At 52.3% G+C, this 16,416-nt stretch overlaps 1 protein-coding gene and 1 pseudogene across 3 annotated transcripts in view; one reads left to right on the top strand and one right to left on the bottom strand.

The window, feature by feature from the left end:
- Positions 1-54: 54 nt before the first annotated feature.
- LOC308565005 (ATP synthase F(0) complex subunit B1, mitochondrial pseudogene) lies at positions 55-825 on the bottom strand (annotated as a pseudogene). The gene has a single exon. The product of its transcript is annotated as an ATP synthase F(0) complex subunit B1, mitochondrial pseudogene (transcript).
- Positions 826-6,912: 6,087 nt separating this feature from the next.
- SLCO2B1 (solute carrier organic anion transporter family member 2B1) overlaps positions 6,913-16,416 on the top strand; it is a 56,346-nt gene continuing 46,842 nt past the window's right edge. The window contains exons 1-2 of one of the 2 annotated variants that reach the window (XM_081155568.1): positions 6,913-6,970; positions 7,239-7,306. In XM_081155568.1, the coding sequence (XP_081011694.1) occupies positions 7,291-7,306 (16 nt within the window). In that variant the 5' untranslated portion in view covers positions 6,913-6,970; positions 7,239-7,290. The remainder of the gene's footprint in view (positions 6,971-7,238; positions 7,307-16,416) is intronic. The other variant, XM_081155569.1, reaches the window with a different exon arrangement.

Genomic DNA, 16,416 nt, shown 5'->3' with positions numbered 1-16,416 from the left:
GGAAAACTGTCGCATCAGAAAGATGATACTACAGCCTAATTTCCATTTAGTCAGTCAACTGTTTGTAGCATCTCCATGGGGATAAATGCATCTACAGAACTGGCAGTGCCGAGCCTTCTTCGCAAGCAGCTTGAGGTCTGCAGTGCACTTGGCAGTTGTCCCCTTTTCCTGCTGTGCAGAGATGCCCTGCACCACGTGCTTCTCCACCCATTTATCACGTGCTCTTGTTCTTTTTGACGCATCATATTCTACACAGAGATATGATATTCCAGGCGACTCTTTACCACCTTGTAAACTCTATGCAGCCATTCCCAGTGAGTAACCTTCCAGGCCATAGCAATGTTACTCCCCTGGACATCAAAAAGGTAATGGCGCTTTTGAACAGTGCCTGCTGTGACTTCTCTAGATCAGTTATATCCTGGATGTTTTTGATAGAAGCCTGTTTCACCTCTTCTAGCTGGGCAATTTTTTGCTCATTGAGTTTATCAGCAAATTCCCCAATAGAGGCACCATACTTTTTTAATTAGGTAGACAATCAACCCTATTGTTGATATGGCAGAGCTGGTCTCCGGAGTAGTCACAATTAATTCTTTAGGATAAGCCCAGTTCTGAACACATAGGGCCCTGTTACACTAGTGTCAGGATAAAGAAACTGGAAGAATTCCTCAGGGGTCAGCCCATGATGAACTTGCCTCCACATTCGAGAAGAGGTGGTACAGGGGCAAGACTTGGCTGCCCGGCGTGAAAGATCCTTGTTGCCTGCAAAACCCCTGGACTGAGGAGGGTGGCGTTCTTCAGAGCAGAAAGCAGCGCCCCAGAGAGCATGGTCAGCGAGGGTCTGCTCAGTGGTCTTGGCATCCCAGTGTTGGACAGGACTGGCCTTTGGATTTCTACAGATAACCCACCTCCTTTCCAGAGCAGTTTCCTCTAGAGAAAAAAAGCTGGGTGAAAAAGGTGAAGGGATGAAGCAAAAAAACAAAACCAACAGAGCAACTCATAGACGCAGACAGGTATGGTGATTTCTGGGGGGAACAGGGCATACGGAGAGGTAGAGGAGGGTGAAGGGGGGATAAATGGTCACGGAAGGAGACTTGACTTGGGGTGGTGAACACACAATACAATATACAGATGATGTATTATAGAATTGTCCACCTGAAACCTATATAATTCTATTAACCAATAAATTCAATAAAAAAATTTAAAAATATAGTCTATTTTGTCTAGTTTGTATAGTTTTTTTTGTCTAAAAAAAAAAAAAAAGACAGAAAAAATTATAGTGGTATTTGTGGACGACCTACCTACCTATCAGGAACTGTGCCAAGTATGCCCATTTTAGCGCCATCCAGCAGATGAGAAAACAGAGGCATGAAGAACGAAGTAACACGTGGGTCTGAGTTTCAGTTTGGGACAATGGAAAGGTTCTGGAGACGGATGGCAGTGATGGTTGCACAACACTGTGAATGTACTTAATGCCACTGAAGTGTACACTTAAAATGGTTAAAATGGTAAATTTGATATTATGAATATTTACCACCACCACAACAAAAAAGATCCCACCTACAAACAAAGAATTAAGTAGCACAGCCCCCAAGTGGAGAAGCCAGGAGTTACACCCACACGGTCCTGCCACAAAGCCTTGTCCTTGACCACCCACTATTTCATCTCACTTGCAAGTGAGGATACTGAACTGGCAGAAGACAGCGACAGAGGGACAGGGGCGCTCTATATGAGGCTGAGAAGGGTGGGTTTATCCTGAGGGCTGGGGTCTGGGGCAGGGACAGGGTTTTAAGGAGGGAGGAGGGGCATGGTGAGACCGGAGGTGGGGAGAGGCTGGGGCAGGGCCCAGCCAGAGCTGCTGGTGACAGAGCCCAGAATGGTGATAACACTGGGAAGAAGTGGGCCGGTTTGAGAGACTTGTGAAGTGGAAGAGACTATGTGGAGAGGAGGGAGAGGAGGGAGAGGGGGGAGCAGGCAGCGATTGCTCTCACAGGATGTCTCCTGGCCTATCCATTTCAGCCTCCTCTGACAGTAGTCCTTCCAGCCCACTTTCCCTGATCACCTGGGCACAGACCTCTTCTCTGGCCCCCAGGGGGCAGTGTTGCAAAGGCTTCAGGAAGTTGGGGCTTTGCTCCAAACAACCTGCAGCCAGGGGCATATGCTGGCTCCCTGTCTTCTCTCTTAGCCTTCCCGGCATCCCCTCCCCCATGTCTTCTCTCCCAGGAGCCTAATTATTAATAACTGTAATCCCTCATGTCCTACACTTGACACTGTACAAAAGCAATGGCACATCCATTATCTCATGTGGTCCTTCCCAAAAGGCAGGGATGGAGCAGAATGAGAACTTTCTTTTATTTCCCCACCACCATTTTATAATAAGGAAACTGAGGGCCAGGCCAACTGAGGTACCTGACCAATGCCAGTGTGTTGGCACTGGTAGCAGAGCCAGAGCAGGGGGCCATGAGCCAGCCAATGCCCAGTCTGGACCCTATAAGAGGGCCCAGCTCTGTCGTACTCACAGAACAACAGCTGCTAACAATGGCCTTCTAACACTCCACCTGCCTGCTGAACCCCAATCTTGCCTGGAGCTCCCTCCCAGCTCAGGGGGCCTTTCCCTGTGTTTTATTTTCATGGGGTTGTCAGGTCAGACCAACCTGGCACACACCTAATTTACTTCTCTCTTCCCTCTGCTATCAGAACTATAAGTCATGACCATTACCTTTATCACCATAATAATAATGGCTTGTGTCTGCTCAGCTCTCAGAACTTAAAAGGACTAATTCATCCATCAGCTCATCTGAGCCTTATGACAACCATGGGAAGGTATTGCACAGACCAGGGCACTGAGGATCAGAAAGGGCAAGTACCTAGCCTCAGGTCACCCAGCTAGGCCTCGGGGGAGTTTACAGTCTCCTGGGAGAGAGAACCTATGCACATTCTGAGTTGAAGATAAGTTGAGATGATGAGATTTAGTGCAGTTCTTCCGGGAGGTTTCCTGTCATCTCAATTTTACAGATGGGAAACTGCGTCTCAGAGATCTTCTTACTGGGTTAGGATTGAACTATCTGATGCCCAAGCTCATGCTCTTTCTGGGGCATAGGGCTGCCACTTTCAGGGAGGGGTGTAGAGCTTCTAGCATGGTATGTATTCTCTCTAGGCTGGGGGGAGAGGCTGGTGGGAAGTGGAGGCAGCTGGACCCACGGGAAGGCTGCAGTTGGGGCAGAAGGGCTTCCTGTGGAGGAACCTCCAGGGGTTTAAGCTGTAGAGAGAGTTCAGCATGAGCTGTGCAAAGCTGGCTATGCTGAGCCAAGGTGGTGGTATGGTAGGCAGTTAGACAGACATGAGCAGAGAAAGGACGACGGGCCAGGTACAGTAGGTCACCAGGGTGGAAAGGCCCGGGTGCCTAGTCAAGGACGGTTGTAAGGTGGGACCTTGCCCCAAGGGTGGACCTTTCCTCCCCTAGTCATGCAGTTTGGACCCCCTGATCTTTCCTCTCTAGAGATAACACTTAGGCCTCAGTTGTATTTCAGCTCCAGGCCCAGAAAAGCAGTAAAATCAGACCAGCAACCTCACAGCTGACCTGACCAGCTGTAATGGATAATGACCCCCTGCCCGGGCACCTACCAATCAATTAGTGGAGACCTAGACCCTGAAAGGACACACCTGGAAAGCTGATGAAGATTTCTATTGAGGTCTTCCCCTGGGATCTCCCCTAAAATCTCCAAAAACCCTTAGGACAGAGGACCCAGTGCTTTGTCCCTCCCGAGAGCATGCCTGGGCCTTTCCCTTACCCTTTTCCTTTCCCTTTCCCTTCAGGCACATTACCATTACTTTCCTCACTCCTAAGCTCTCAAGGGCCCTTCCTTTGCTTCTGTAACTTGTTTCCTCAGCCCATTTCTTCTATGAATTACTTCTTCCATCTCTGTGATTTTATAAATAAATGTTCTCTTATAGTTTGAGTATTGACTCTGAATTCTTTCCTACCCAGAACATAAGTACCGAGGTTGCTGAACCCAGGTCCAGTCTGACCCAACATGTCTAACACCTGGTGCTGTTTCCGCCGCCTACAACAGTAGGGCTGAGGAGCCAGGCTACGTACACATCCACCTGCCTACCTGAGCTTCTCCTCACAGGGTTGAGAAGTTTCCTGTGTTCTGATCCAAGAGCCGTGCCAACAAAGATGGGGAAGTCCTGAATATTTGGCAGGATGGGGTCTGTATCTCATTCACCAGAGAGAGAAACCGAAACCTAAGGACAGACAGTCACAACACACACAGCAGAGCCTGCCTCTCTTCAGACCTCAGTCTCCCAATCTAAAAAAGGGGAGGGTTGAATTAAATGAGCTTCAGGTTCCTTCGTGCTCTGACCTCCTGAGTGTCTACATCCATCCTTGGAGTCCTTTCCTCAGATCCCAACCTCTGCTATATACCTGACCTATAGTCCTGGACAAGTTACATGGCCTCTCGGAATGTCAGAGTCCTCATGGTGAAATAACTATGACATTGCCTTCCTTGGGCAGATTTAATGAGCCATGCATGGAAGCATGTCTGCACAGCTTGGCGTCTAACCCCTAGGCAGCATCTGGGGAGTGGGGAAGGCTGAGGCTCTGACTGAGGTTCTCACTTGTCTGACAGGAAGAGGGCTCATTTATAGATATCCGCTCCCTGGCTGCCAGGCCAGGGGGAAGTGGTAGCAAAGGTGCTGAGGTGGCAGTTTGGAACCTTTTTCAGGAAGAAGCCTCTGGCCACTCTTCCTTCCCTCCACTCTGTGTCTTCTGGGCATCCTCATAGTGATCCTTATAACAGTCCAGAGGATGGGCAGCTTGACCTCACAATTGCCTTTAAACAGATGAGAAAACCGAGACTCGGAGAGCAGAAAGGACTTGCTCAAAGTCCCACTGCAAGGTAGTGACAGGGCTGGGACCAGAATTGAGGTCTTGAGTCTGGAGCCCAGGATTCTTCCCTTCCACCCAAATTTAGAGAGTTCTGTAAAATGAAGTCTCCTATTTTGCCTGGTTTGCAAAAAGGCACTTCCCTATATGGATAGATGTAGAGAGGAGAAGGGCTTGGGTTCTGCAAACAGCCTGAGATTTTTACTAACAGCCTCAGGCTTGGCACAAACACACAAGACTGTGCGAACATCACGGGGCCCTGTGAGCTGCAAACCATGCCAGGCTTTGCCAACAGCACCGGACTCAGAAAAAGTATCAAGTTTGCAAACTGGGGAACTGGCAGATGGTGTTGCTACCCACACTCATCGTGGGGCTCTGTGAAGTGCACAGGGCTCAGTGAATGCCACCCTGGCGAGTAGCGAAGCTGGGATGCAAACGGGTTGGTCAAACCTCAGCCTGGGCCACCCACAGTGGGACTTCACTGCAGGATTAGCCCAAGAGCCATCTGAGAGCCTGTTTGACTAACTCCCAGAGGCTCCCTGGTACATGACCCTTGCTTCAAGTCCACAAATTAGTTCAGGAACATTCTTGGCCCAGGCCGTGTCCGCCTGGGGAGGCTGAGGTGATACATGAAGACAGTTCCTGCATTCACCATGCCCTGTGGGGTGCTGTGTGTTGATGAGGTGAACTTCTCCAGGCAATGTAGTCCCAGCACATACCCAGACTAATGCATGTGTACAATTCCTTCATCCCCCAAGGCCAAGATGGGGGCAGCTGGACTTCCAGAAAGCCTGGAGGGACTTTCCCTCTCTCAGCCGTGCACCTTCCATTTGGAATCTGGAAAGTTGCACCTCCGCCAATCTTACTAGGACTCGCGATGTCTGCCACGGGCCAGGCCGATCTGTGATTACTCCAAATACTCCTCACTTCCTCCTAACATCCTTAGACAGCCACCAGGAGCCACGTGGCACCGATAGTATTTCTCAGTCACTGCGCCCTGAAAATCAGACTCTAAACCCACATTCCAGTTTCCTGCGAAGACCTCATTCCTGGAACTGGGACGGCTTCACCTACTAGCTCGGCAACCTCTGGGCAGACCCAGAGACTCAGTCCCTTATCTGTCACCTGAGGGAACAAATTCCTGGCCTACAGCTCAACAGCAGGGCGCCGATGGGCTGAGTGCTGAGTAAGGGGGAAGAGGAGAGGCGGGCTTGCTTTCCCTCCAGCTGCGGGCTCTGAGCCTCCTCTGCCGCCCCCTTCACTGAGCTCCAGGCCTTCAGACTTGGCTTCTTTCTTGCTCGCTGAACTTTCACAGCAGCCCTGCAAGTGAGGAATGCTGTTCCTTCTTCATAGATGAAGGAACTGATGCTCAGAGAGGTGCAGAGACTTGCCTAAGGCCACTTGATCAGCAAATGACAGGGCTGAGATGGGACCCAGGTCTGTCTGGCTCCAAGTCCTCCATCCTCAGCCTAGTCCAGGAAACTCTGGGAATTTCATATTTGCGCTTCTGTTCCTCCCCCACCCCCACCCCACCCCCACATCGAGGTGGCCATGCTTTATGGACCTTGCTACCGTGAGTCCCTGCCAGGCGGGCTGGCCACTACGATTCCCAGTGGGCAGAGTCCCTCATTGCTCTAAATCCTTGGAGCTCAGAGAGGAGATGGGGGTCAGTGAGAGGAAACCAGAGCTTGAGGAGGACAGGGGTTCAGTGGAGGACAGTGGGGAAACAGGGGCTCTCTGTGGGGCTCATGGACAGTAACAAGTTCAGCGAGGGGGACAAGAGGTTAGTGGATCAGGGAGCACAGTGAGGGGAGAAGAGTCAGGACTGAGTGATCCCAGGGCTTGGTGACATTCCCTTTGGCCACACCTCTCCACTGCTAACAGAGTAGGAGAAAATATCCTAGGGAAATGCTGAGAGAAGAGGCTGGGAAGGAACAGGCCGGCTGAAGGGCTGTGAGACAGCAGCCTCCTCCCATCAGCGGGGCTGGATCTAAACAAACCCAGCCTCCTACACAACTGGCGCTGGGCTGTCCCAGTCAGAGATCAGAGGAATCCAGAGAGAGAGAGAGAGAGAGAGAGATTGTGAGTTTGCAAGCTGGGGCACAGAGAGGGGCCCAGGGCAGAGAGAGAGAAGAAACAAGTGAACAAGGCAGACAGGCACTTGGAGAGTGGGGTCAGGTTTGAGCAGGACTTCCTAACCCACACCTGGGAAAGGGAGCTGCCGTGCAGTGTGGTCCAAAAAGCATTGGCCCAGTGCTCGGAGTCCCCACGTTACTGCATCTCTGCTGCGGCTTGAGGCTGCTGTCTCTGGGAGTCCCCAATAAGGGCTCTCTCTCTCTTTCCTGCTAAGCTCCAGTCCTGGGATTGAAATAGGAGCTGGAACTCACTGCACCCTAGCAGTCATGGGACCCAGGATAGGTAAGTCTGGATGAAGTAAGGAGGGGGTATCGGGAGGGAGTATGGGGGCCACATTCTCAATGTGGAGGGTGCAGCTGTTGAGACAAAATGAGTGTGCTGGGGTGAGGGGGGGCTTGTGGTTCCTTACACAGCCTGACACATGGCTGGCCCTGGTGAGAGTGTGTTGAATGAATGAGTGAGTTGCGGGAGGGGCAGGAGGAGACTCTGTTTACTCAGCTGGAGACAGGGAAGCCAGCCTAACCTCCCTTAACAGACACAGCGACCAACAGGGCAATGGAAAGGTAGCCCCCTTGGACCCTTCACCAAGCCTTATTTCCCCTCTCTGAAGCAGCCAAAGATGGAGACAAACACAGCAGAGAAAAAGAGAGAGAGAAGTGTAGTCAGAGACAGCAAGTCCAGAGATATGCAACGTCAGACAAAGGCCAAGACGGAAGGACAGAGACAGAGGGAGAAGACAGAGATTAGCAGGTATCTGCGGGAACGTGCAGGGACCAGGAAGCATGCAGAGACCGGCCCCAGAGAGGGCTGCAGGGGAGACTGGGAGAAATAAAGAGAAGCGAGGCAGTAAGAGAGAGGGAGAGAAGGAGACGGACACAGATACAGGACAGACATACAGATCTGCAGACGGAGCAACAGAAAGATCAGCACAGACAAGACTGCAGAGACCGATGTGCACTGGCTGTGGGGCAGGGAGGATGCCAGAGGGGAAATGTCTTGAAGCCTGAGAAGCCAGGCCTGGAGAGTGGCTGAAGCACCAAGTGGAGAGGTCGGTGGTTCTGAACAGAACGCCCAGCTCAGCATTTCTTAGGCAGGGCGATGGAGGTGGAAGAAACAAAGGATCTTTGGACAGCGTGGCCCAGACTGGGTAGATACCCTGCAGCGACCACCTCTGGCCTCCCTCCAGCTGTCTGTCTTCGCCTAACTGTGTTAGCCTCATACCCATTCAGGCAAGGCCAAGCTTGCTCTCTGGAGCATGGCAGGGAGAGCTGTGTGGGCTGAGTAGGGAGGGCTTTGTGGGCCCAGCAGGCAGACTAAGACTATGTCACAGCCATGGCTTGGGGACCATCTCGAGGCAGGAAGGGTGGGGATAGATACTTCCTCTGGGGTCTCACAGGATAAATGACAATGAGGTCAGATTTGGATAGGTTGGTTTGGAGATGGGCCACTGACAAACCAAATTCCCAATAGGCCTTGGCAAGCTATGGGATGGGAGGGTTGGTGATCCTATAGGTACGGGAAGAAACTAAATTAGAGACTTTTGCTATACTGCACCTGCCCCCCAGCCCTGCCCTATCCCTGTTATTCTGACCCCTGCAAGGCTCAGTTTTGGAATATTTTCTAGTTTCCCTCCCCCTCACACCCAACTACCATTACCACCACCTACACACACAGCAGGAGGCTGATCTCAGCATCTGCCCACTCTGCCACCAGAAGCCACACCTGGCCTATCTCCTTGAGCCCCAACCTGAGCCATTGCCAGGCTTCCCCCAGGCTCTCTTTCTGGTCTGAGAGCATTCTGAGGGATGTGGGGATGCAGGTGGGACAGGTACAGAGCCTGGATCCTGAGGAGACTCTGTCCCAGCTCGCTGGAGGGAGAGGCGCCAGCTGTCCCAGCCAGGGACAGACATAAGAGAAAAGGGTCATGGTCTGACCTGGCTCTCAGTCAGACCCACCACTAGCTTACCATGTGCCCTTAGGCATCAGGCAGAGCGTCCCTGTCTGTGGGGGAGGGGCTGGAGGAAATGCTCTCCTAAGGCCAGGCCCATTTTCTGATTTAGAGAAGCCACTGTCCCACCTCTACACCTTTGCTCAGCTTTCCCTTCACCGGCAAACCCCGTGCCCCGCCCACATCCCATTCTGCTGAAACTTGCCCTGTTTTCCAATTCCTTCAACCACCAGCTCTTCCAGGAAACCAACTGGTCTGAAAGACCAATTCTCCCAGCTAGAAGCAACCTCTCTTCCGTATGCTGTTAACCCTTTCTTTGTGGTTGACCCTTCCTTGTTCCTGGTGTTGCTTCTATTGCTCTCTCCAGCTCTTCTGGGTTCAAATGTGAGGCAATCCAGGGCAGATAGGTGGGGCAAGAGAAAGCACCTGCTGCCTTAGGTTCAAATTTCAGCTCTGCATCACTGGCTCTATGAGAATGCAGTGACATGCTCACGCCCTTTCTAATAGTCGAGGAAACAGATGCTCAGAGAGGGAAAGTGACTCACCCAAGGTCACCCTGCAAGCAAAGCAGCAGAGTGGAGGCCAGAAGCCAGCTTTACCTGATGCCAAAACCCTTTCCTCTCTGTGTCAGTGCTCTTGGAGCTTCCTCTGTCTTTCCACAGACCCCACACTGGTGAGCCTCCACCCACGTTGGGCACCTCTCCGCTGGCTCCAGACAAAGCAAGCTATTCTCTGGGTGCTAGTGACTGAGGAGTGGGTAGTGTGTGGGAGCAGAGGAATATTTTCTTCCAGGTCGGGCCTTGCTTGCTGGGCCAGATATTAGGCAGCTGTGAACCAAATGGAGAACTTGCTTCGACCCCATGATCATGTGCCAGGCATCCAATGCTCAGTCTGCATCTGTCCCTTTCTAGGACTTACTTTCTCTATTTGTAGTGCTGGCCAAGGTGGTCACTTGGTCCCTTTCTGTGCTGAGAAGTTCAGTGTTTTGTCTCTGGAAGGAGCAGAGGCCTCTGCTGAGGGGCAGGGTCAGATCTTCCCTTCAGTGTTAGGAGGCTTGGCTATCTCCAGGCCAGTCTGGGCCTTAGCCACACCCTGGTGATTTAAAGAAAGTAAACCTGGTTCCTGCCACCCCTCATGGGCTGCAGCCCAGAGCCCTAAGCACTAAGGCTTGAAATGATAAAGAACACTCGCCTCAGACTGGGAGCTCCCGGGGGGCTTGATTCGATCCATTCCTAAGGCCTCAGAACTCAGCAGAGGCTGGGCCAAGGCCGTACTGGGGAAGGCTCAGTACTAAGTTGGCCTCTTTCCTCTTCATGCTCCCCCTCCGCTCATGACATTCCTTCCCTCCCTCCAATCTGTTTTGAAAGCCTACTCTAATTGAGGCCTGGAGACTCATGATATGGAGTGAGGTGGGGTGCAGCAGGGCTCATAGGGAGTAAAGCACAGAGAGAAATGAGCTGGGACTAGTGGTTGGAGAAGGCAGCATGGCTTGGGCCAATGACAGTTATCTCTGAGCCTCAGGCTCCGTGTTTTAAGCCTAAGGAAACTGGGTTCAGGGCTCCCCCTCCTCCTAAGCCCTCATCACTATTTTTAGGGTCATCTTGAGTCTAGATGGGTATCTGGGGCCAGAACCGGGAACAGAAAGTCCCAGCACAGGGTCCCTGACCTGGCTTGGAAACCACCAGAAAGTGCTTGACTCCTTCCCCCACCCTGCATGGATCTCCTTCAAGAAGCAACAGCTGGGAGGCCTGCAACAGCTGGGCCTCAAGCAGGCTATTGTCCTCCCAGCAGACCACCCAAGGGTCCTGTAGGAGGAGGAATTTCCCAAAGATGACAGCCAAGATCTATGCCTCCTCTTCCTGCCTTTAAGCTTTCCCCCTCCAGACACCCGGCCCTCCACACTGGGACCTGGAGCACTTAGGACCCCCACAGAGCCCCCACCCCACCCTAGGCTTCCCCTACAACCCCCCCTCTCCCCCGTTTTCTCCCTCATTCATTTTACCTCATTCAGCAATCATGTTTTTAAGCTGGGCCAGGCCTTGAAAGATAAGTGGCTTGCCGAGGAGGAAGAACACTCCAGGCTGAGTACAGCACGTGCACATGCTGAGAGGTGGAAAAAAACAGAATGAACTTGGGGAGCGGCAAGCATCTACTGGGGCCAGAGAAAAATGTTTTGTAGGAGTGGGGAGATGAGACAGAGTGGCTCCCAGTGGCCTTGACCTCCTTGAGGCTGTGGCTTCTGTACTCAGGTTTTGCAGATGGGGTGGGAAGGAGGCAGGGCTGACCCTTGTTGAGGACTTCTGTGTAACTGGCAGGGCACTTTCATGTGAGTCACTTCTCTCACTTCCAGAGAAGGAAACTGAGGCTTAGAGAAGCTAAATAAACCTCAAGATCACACAGCCACAATGTGGCAAAACAAATATTTGAACCCGAAGTCTTTGACCCAGAGAGTTTCAACAGGGACCTAACATGGTGCTTCAGGACAGCCTTTGCCCTGCTGGGTTGATCATTGCCTAATCAGATAAGAGGGGGCATAACTAATACAAGGGAGTGATTAGCACTGAAGCCCAGAGAAAGGGCTGAGGGAACTGGCCCCCAAGGGGAGTTTTATGAAGGGAGAGAGCTGGCCTGGACCACAGGAGCGAGGCAGGAGGGCCAGCAGGCTGAGGAAACCCCGGCAGTCGAGGCAGTAGGAAAGGCTCAGGGCAGGCGTTGGCCATGATGAGGCCGCCTCCTTCCACCCAGGCACCTCCAGAGAGAGGTGTGTGCCATCATTATGAGGGATGGATTGACCAATATCTGCTTCCAGGAATGTTTCCATTTGCAGGCTTGGACTTTGAGTGTGTTAGTGCTGGAGGCTGGTGGACTTTCCAGAAACATTTTGCCCCCCCTTTGGCACCTGAACAGAGTTCCAAGATAGTTCCTTCTTTTGCTTTGTTTCCTTAGTTGGGCCACATGGTGGGGACTCCTCAGGCTCACTGGGCAATTTTGCTTTGGGAAGCTGTCAGTGTGTGGAATGAATTTTCATTCTCACTCTTAAACCAGCAGAGACCAGCTCTGTCCCCACCATGGTGACCCTGGGCAAGTCATGGCCCTCTCTGGCTCTGTTTCCTCACTCTGCAAAGGGTTAACCCAGCCCTGGCTGCTTGTCCAGTAGACTCCCCAGGCATAGTGTTGCTGTGGGGTCAAAGACGGGGAATCCTCCAGGCAAGTGAAGAGGGTCCAGGAAGCAGGCCAGGCAGGCACCCTCAAAGAGGCTCCAACAGGGCTGATTGCTTCGGGCAGGACCAGCAGCTTGGACTGCTGAATATTGCCATATGGGAATGTGGGCCCATTGTTCCCAGATCTGCAAATCTTAAAAAATAAAATAAAATCTGGAGTTTTATGTGAAATTCCCTGATTTTTAAATGCTGGAAACTAACTTAAAAGCACTCAGCAAGCCAAGCATTGTGCAAGCCCTCAAAAAATATCTGGAGTCAGATGTACCCCCAGGCAGGACTGCTATGCGTTGCACAGCTCCATGGGGCGTCATTCACCCCATGGTGCACAGCTCACACAGCTGCACGTGGGCCAGGGCCTCTCGTTGTAACCTCGGCCTTATATTTTATCTCAGTCATGTCCTTTCTTTGATGGCTCTGGCAAAGTGTGTGGTGGCAAGTGTGGGGAGGGACTTTTCCTTCTCTTGCACAGAGAAATGATTGCGGGTGGGGGGAGGTCTTGGAATGCAGATGGTGGAGATGGGGTGAGGTTAGGATAAGAGACAGCAGAGGGGGGCATCCAGAGGGGTTGGTATCAATTCGAGGATCAGAAGGAGGTGGGAAAACAGTGCTGGGGCTGAGTGTCCCACAGGGAGGAAAAAAAGTTATTCTGAGGCATGGTGGCCAGACCTGGAAATAGACTCCCTGGTGAGTTTGAGGCAAAGGCTGACAAAACTGGCATTTATGAGGCATCTTGGAGTTGACAAAGGACTTATCCTGTGTGATCGTCACACAGGCTTGAGAGGCAAGGCTGTTATTCTAGGTTAGAGGCTCAGAAGGGTCTAATTACTGGCCCAAGGCCATACCCAGTCTAAGTGATCCTAGGTCTTGTTCTCTGCTGAGGGGCAGGCTGGAACATTCTAGAGAGAACGTGTCATTGCCTTGTCTCTACTTGATCCAAGACCTCCTTCATCCTCAGGCATTGCTCAACATGTCCCACATTCAGATGTGGGCCTTGGTTTTGAGTCCTGAACTCCCACCATACTCAGGTCCCTTGGACTGGGGCCCGCATGTCCTTCTCACCACACCCTGGATAAGTCACCTCCCCTCTCTCTGCCTCAGTTTCCTCGTCTGTATTGTGGAGTCACAGCAGCTACCTGAAACGACTGCTAGGAGGATGGGTGAATGTGCCCAGCTTAGCCTGGTACACAGTGTTGCTTGACTATGGAAGCTCTTAGGACAAGCTCCTCCAACCAGGCCACTTCCTGTAGAAGGTGAGGGGAGCCAGAGAGCTGGGCCTTCCAGCCCCCACCTTCCAGCCCTCGGGTTGAACTCTTCCAGTTCTCAGATTCTAGAAGTGACAATGCTCCTTGCTGTCACAAAGCCAGTATGGAGGCAGGCAGGGTGTTTGTAGCAGGACAGACAGCTGATAGGTGCTCATGGCAGGAGAGAGCCGACATAAAGTCTTGCTGCCTGACTGAGAAGAAAACAGTCTACTGAATACCTGCTTTGCATCTATCTGTGCTGGCTCTCCACCCATTACTGACACAACCCAATGACAACACCACTTCTCAGAGCCTTGGCAGTGTCTCAGAGTGGGAAGAAAGGTCTGCATTTGCTGAGAGTTGGAAGTTTGTTTTAAGGAGGTCCTTGGTGCAGGGAGGGAGGTGGGTGAGGGGAGCCTGACTGGGATTGGGTAAGAATCATGATCCAACAGTGCAAGATTTGTGGGTGCAAGCAGCAAGGTAAGGATTTTAGGAACAGAGATTCAAAGAATTTTCGGGTACACAGCCTGTTGATGGTTTCCCTTGAAAAGTGGGTGGGTCTTTCAGGAAATTCCTGTCATAAACAATCAAGCCATTTGCTTGGTCTGGTCAAAAGGGGAAGAGTAAGGAGAAAAATGCTAATGAAGAGAGTGGAATATCAAAGTCAGGTTAACGTGGACTGTAAGGTGTAGTTTGGGGCTTTTAGTGTCCTGGCTGATTATGGGGTGGAAGGGCCTGGTTCCCAGCGGACGCTGTCTGCACTGGGAAGTAGGGATACTCACCCCTGCATTGTGAATGAAGAGGCCAAAGGGCCACTGGTCCAAGGCCACGCAGCAAGATTGCAGCTGGGGGAGTGGAACCTGGGCATTTGCCTCCAAAGACAGTGAGTGTGCATGGAAGGAAGGGGTCCAGGTCCTCAGGTCTTATGGTTGACTGGGACTAGAATGAGAGGGAGAGAGAAAATCCAGAGATGGTGTTAATTTGGAGGAGTCAGGTGTGCATGGAAGGGGATGAGATCAGTGGGCCTTGTAGTTTTGGGGGTCTTGAAGTTTATCGGGAGAGGGGAGGGCAGTGGCCCTCAGTGGGGCCTGGCCTGTGCCAGGAGCTCTAGATGCCTTATCTCCTTGGGGTAGATGCTGTATCCTTACCTTACAGATGAGGAAACAGGCTCAGAAAAATGAAGGGTCTCATCTAGGCTCATATAGCAGGCCAGTGGCGGTGGGGCTGGGGCTCAGACCCAGGTCTGAGGACTTGGAAACCTACCATCTGCCTGGGATTTGCTCTTGGCAGCTTGGAAGTGATGGAGGAAGCTGGTTCCTGAGCCTTTCCAGCAAAGAGCAGGTGGGAAAGGTAGCTCTCCCTCTCACACAGCTCTCTGAAAACTTGGCCCTAGTCACTCCAGACTCAGCTGGTGTGAAGAAAGATTCCTGCCCCTGGAGGGGATAGCTAGAGACAGACCCTCTGCCTTGTGGACCTCCCTCTGGAGTCAGACTGAACTGATAAACAAGGTCTCAGGGCGATGGTCTGACCAGCTTGCAGAGCAGCTGCGGGCAAGTTGCCAACTGACAGGCAGCCCAAGTGGACTAATCTCCTGAAAGGCCAGCCAGACTGGTGACCTGCAGCTGATAGACATGCATGGGTCTGTGTGAATGACTAGCCATGCAATCTACTGACAGGGACGCAGGCCCCTTGCCTGCCAGCCCTGGGGCCGTGGGCTCCAGCACTTGGAACCACCTGAAGCCCCAAAACTTGTTTTCCTACCTGGAGAGAAAGGGGCTGGGATTTTTTTCCCTGGGATCTGGCTCCCTGCCTCTCCCTTCATTCTTACAGGCCACCCTGGCCCAGCCCAGATTCATTCCCACAGCTGCTCCCCTCCTGTCAAGGCTGGCCCCTGACAGTCTTCACGGGATGGGAAGGACCTCAAGGATGTCACACGAGGGGGACATACAGCCTTAGACTGGGGGTCCTCCTTCTAAGGGGAGTTCTGATCTCTATCAGGGAGTTTGAGGCTGGTCCCTCAGGAGAGGCCTCAGCCCACAGGAAGGGCTCAGAGAGGACTGACAACCTGCCTGACCAGCTCCATTCAGTGACCAGCTGACCACTCAATACACTGACTAATGGCTGCTCTCAGAACCCAGAGCAGGGGGTCGGGCCACTGCTTCCCTCTTCTGCTCAGAGGCTCAGGCTGTGAACTGGGCCACAAGGGGGTGGAAGGTTCTGAGCTTGTGTCCTGATCCTCTGTCCCTCTCCCTCATCCATCCCTTGGGTTTCTCCCAGAGCTGCGGCTCCAGGTCAGTGACTTCTGCCTTCCCAACCTCAGCTCCGGCCCCACCATCTGGCTGGCCCGGCCCCTTGGCTGGAGGGCACTGCTGCCTTCGGGGTGGCCTGGCTAGGTTGGGTTGGGCTGGAGCACTGTGCTTCTTGCCCTCATCAAACCTGCACAAGGAGCTTCGAGTGATGTTGAGGTTAACACCTGAGCTTGAGTTCCTGTACCAGTGTCAACCAGCAGAGCCAGTTAGCTCTGAGCTTTGGCGTCCTCAGTGGAAGCACAGAGACAACGAAAGCGCCAAAGGCAGGGAGTTGTGGAGAGCCCGCACCAGCATTTGGGGTGTGGAGCACAGCATCTGCAATAGTGGTTCACCAGTCTCTGCTGGTGAGAGTACTGGGGCTTAGAAACGGTCCCATAGATATCATCTGGGAGAGTTTGTTTGGAACCCTTCAGTGAGCTTTGCAGGGCTTCCCTTGTTCTCCTTCACTATGCCAGCCCCTTGTCTCCTCCCTGTCAGATGTCACTTTTGTTTCAATATCTCCTGTTTCTTCTGAGTGTTTATGTCCCCAAAAGGGACTCCTCCCCAGCCACACACACTTTCACTTCCTCAGGCAAGCTCCTCTAGCTATTTGAACAGATATTTCTTCTTTGAGGATGGCCAGCAAGCACATGAAAAGATGCTCCACCTCAGCAGTCCTTGGGGCAATGCAAAT

Source organism: Miniopterus schreibersii (assembly GCF_964146895.1).
Source record: "Miniopterus schreibersii genome assembly, chromosome: 12".
NCBI lineage: Eukaryota > Metazoa > Chordata > Mammalia > Chiroptera > Miniopteridae > Miniopterus > Miniopterus schreibersii.
This window is presented reverse-complemented; position numbering and strand designations above follow the sequence as displayed.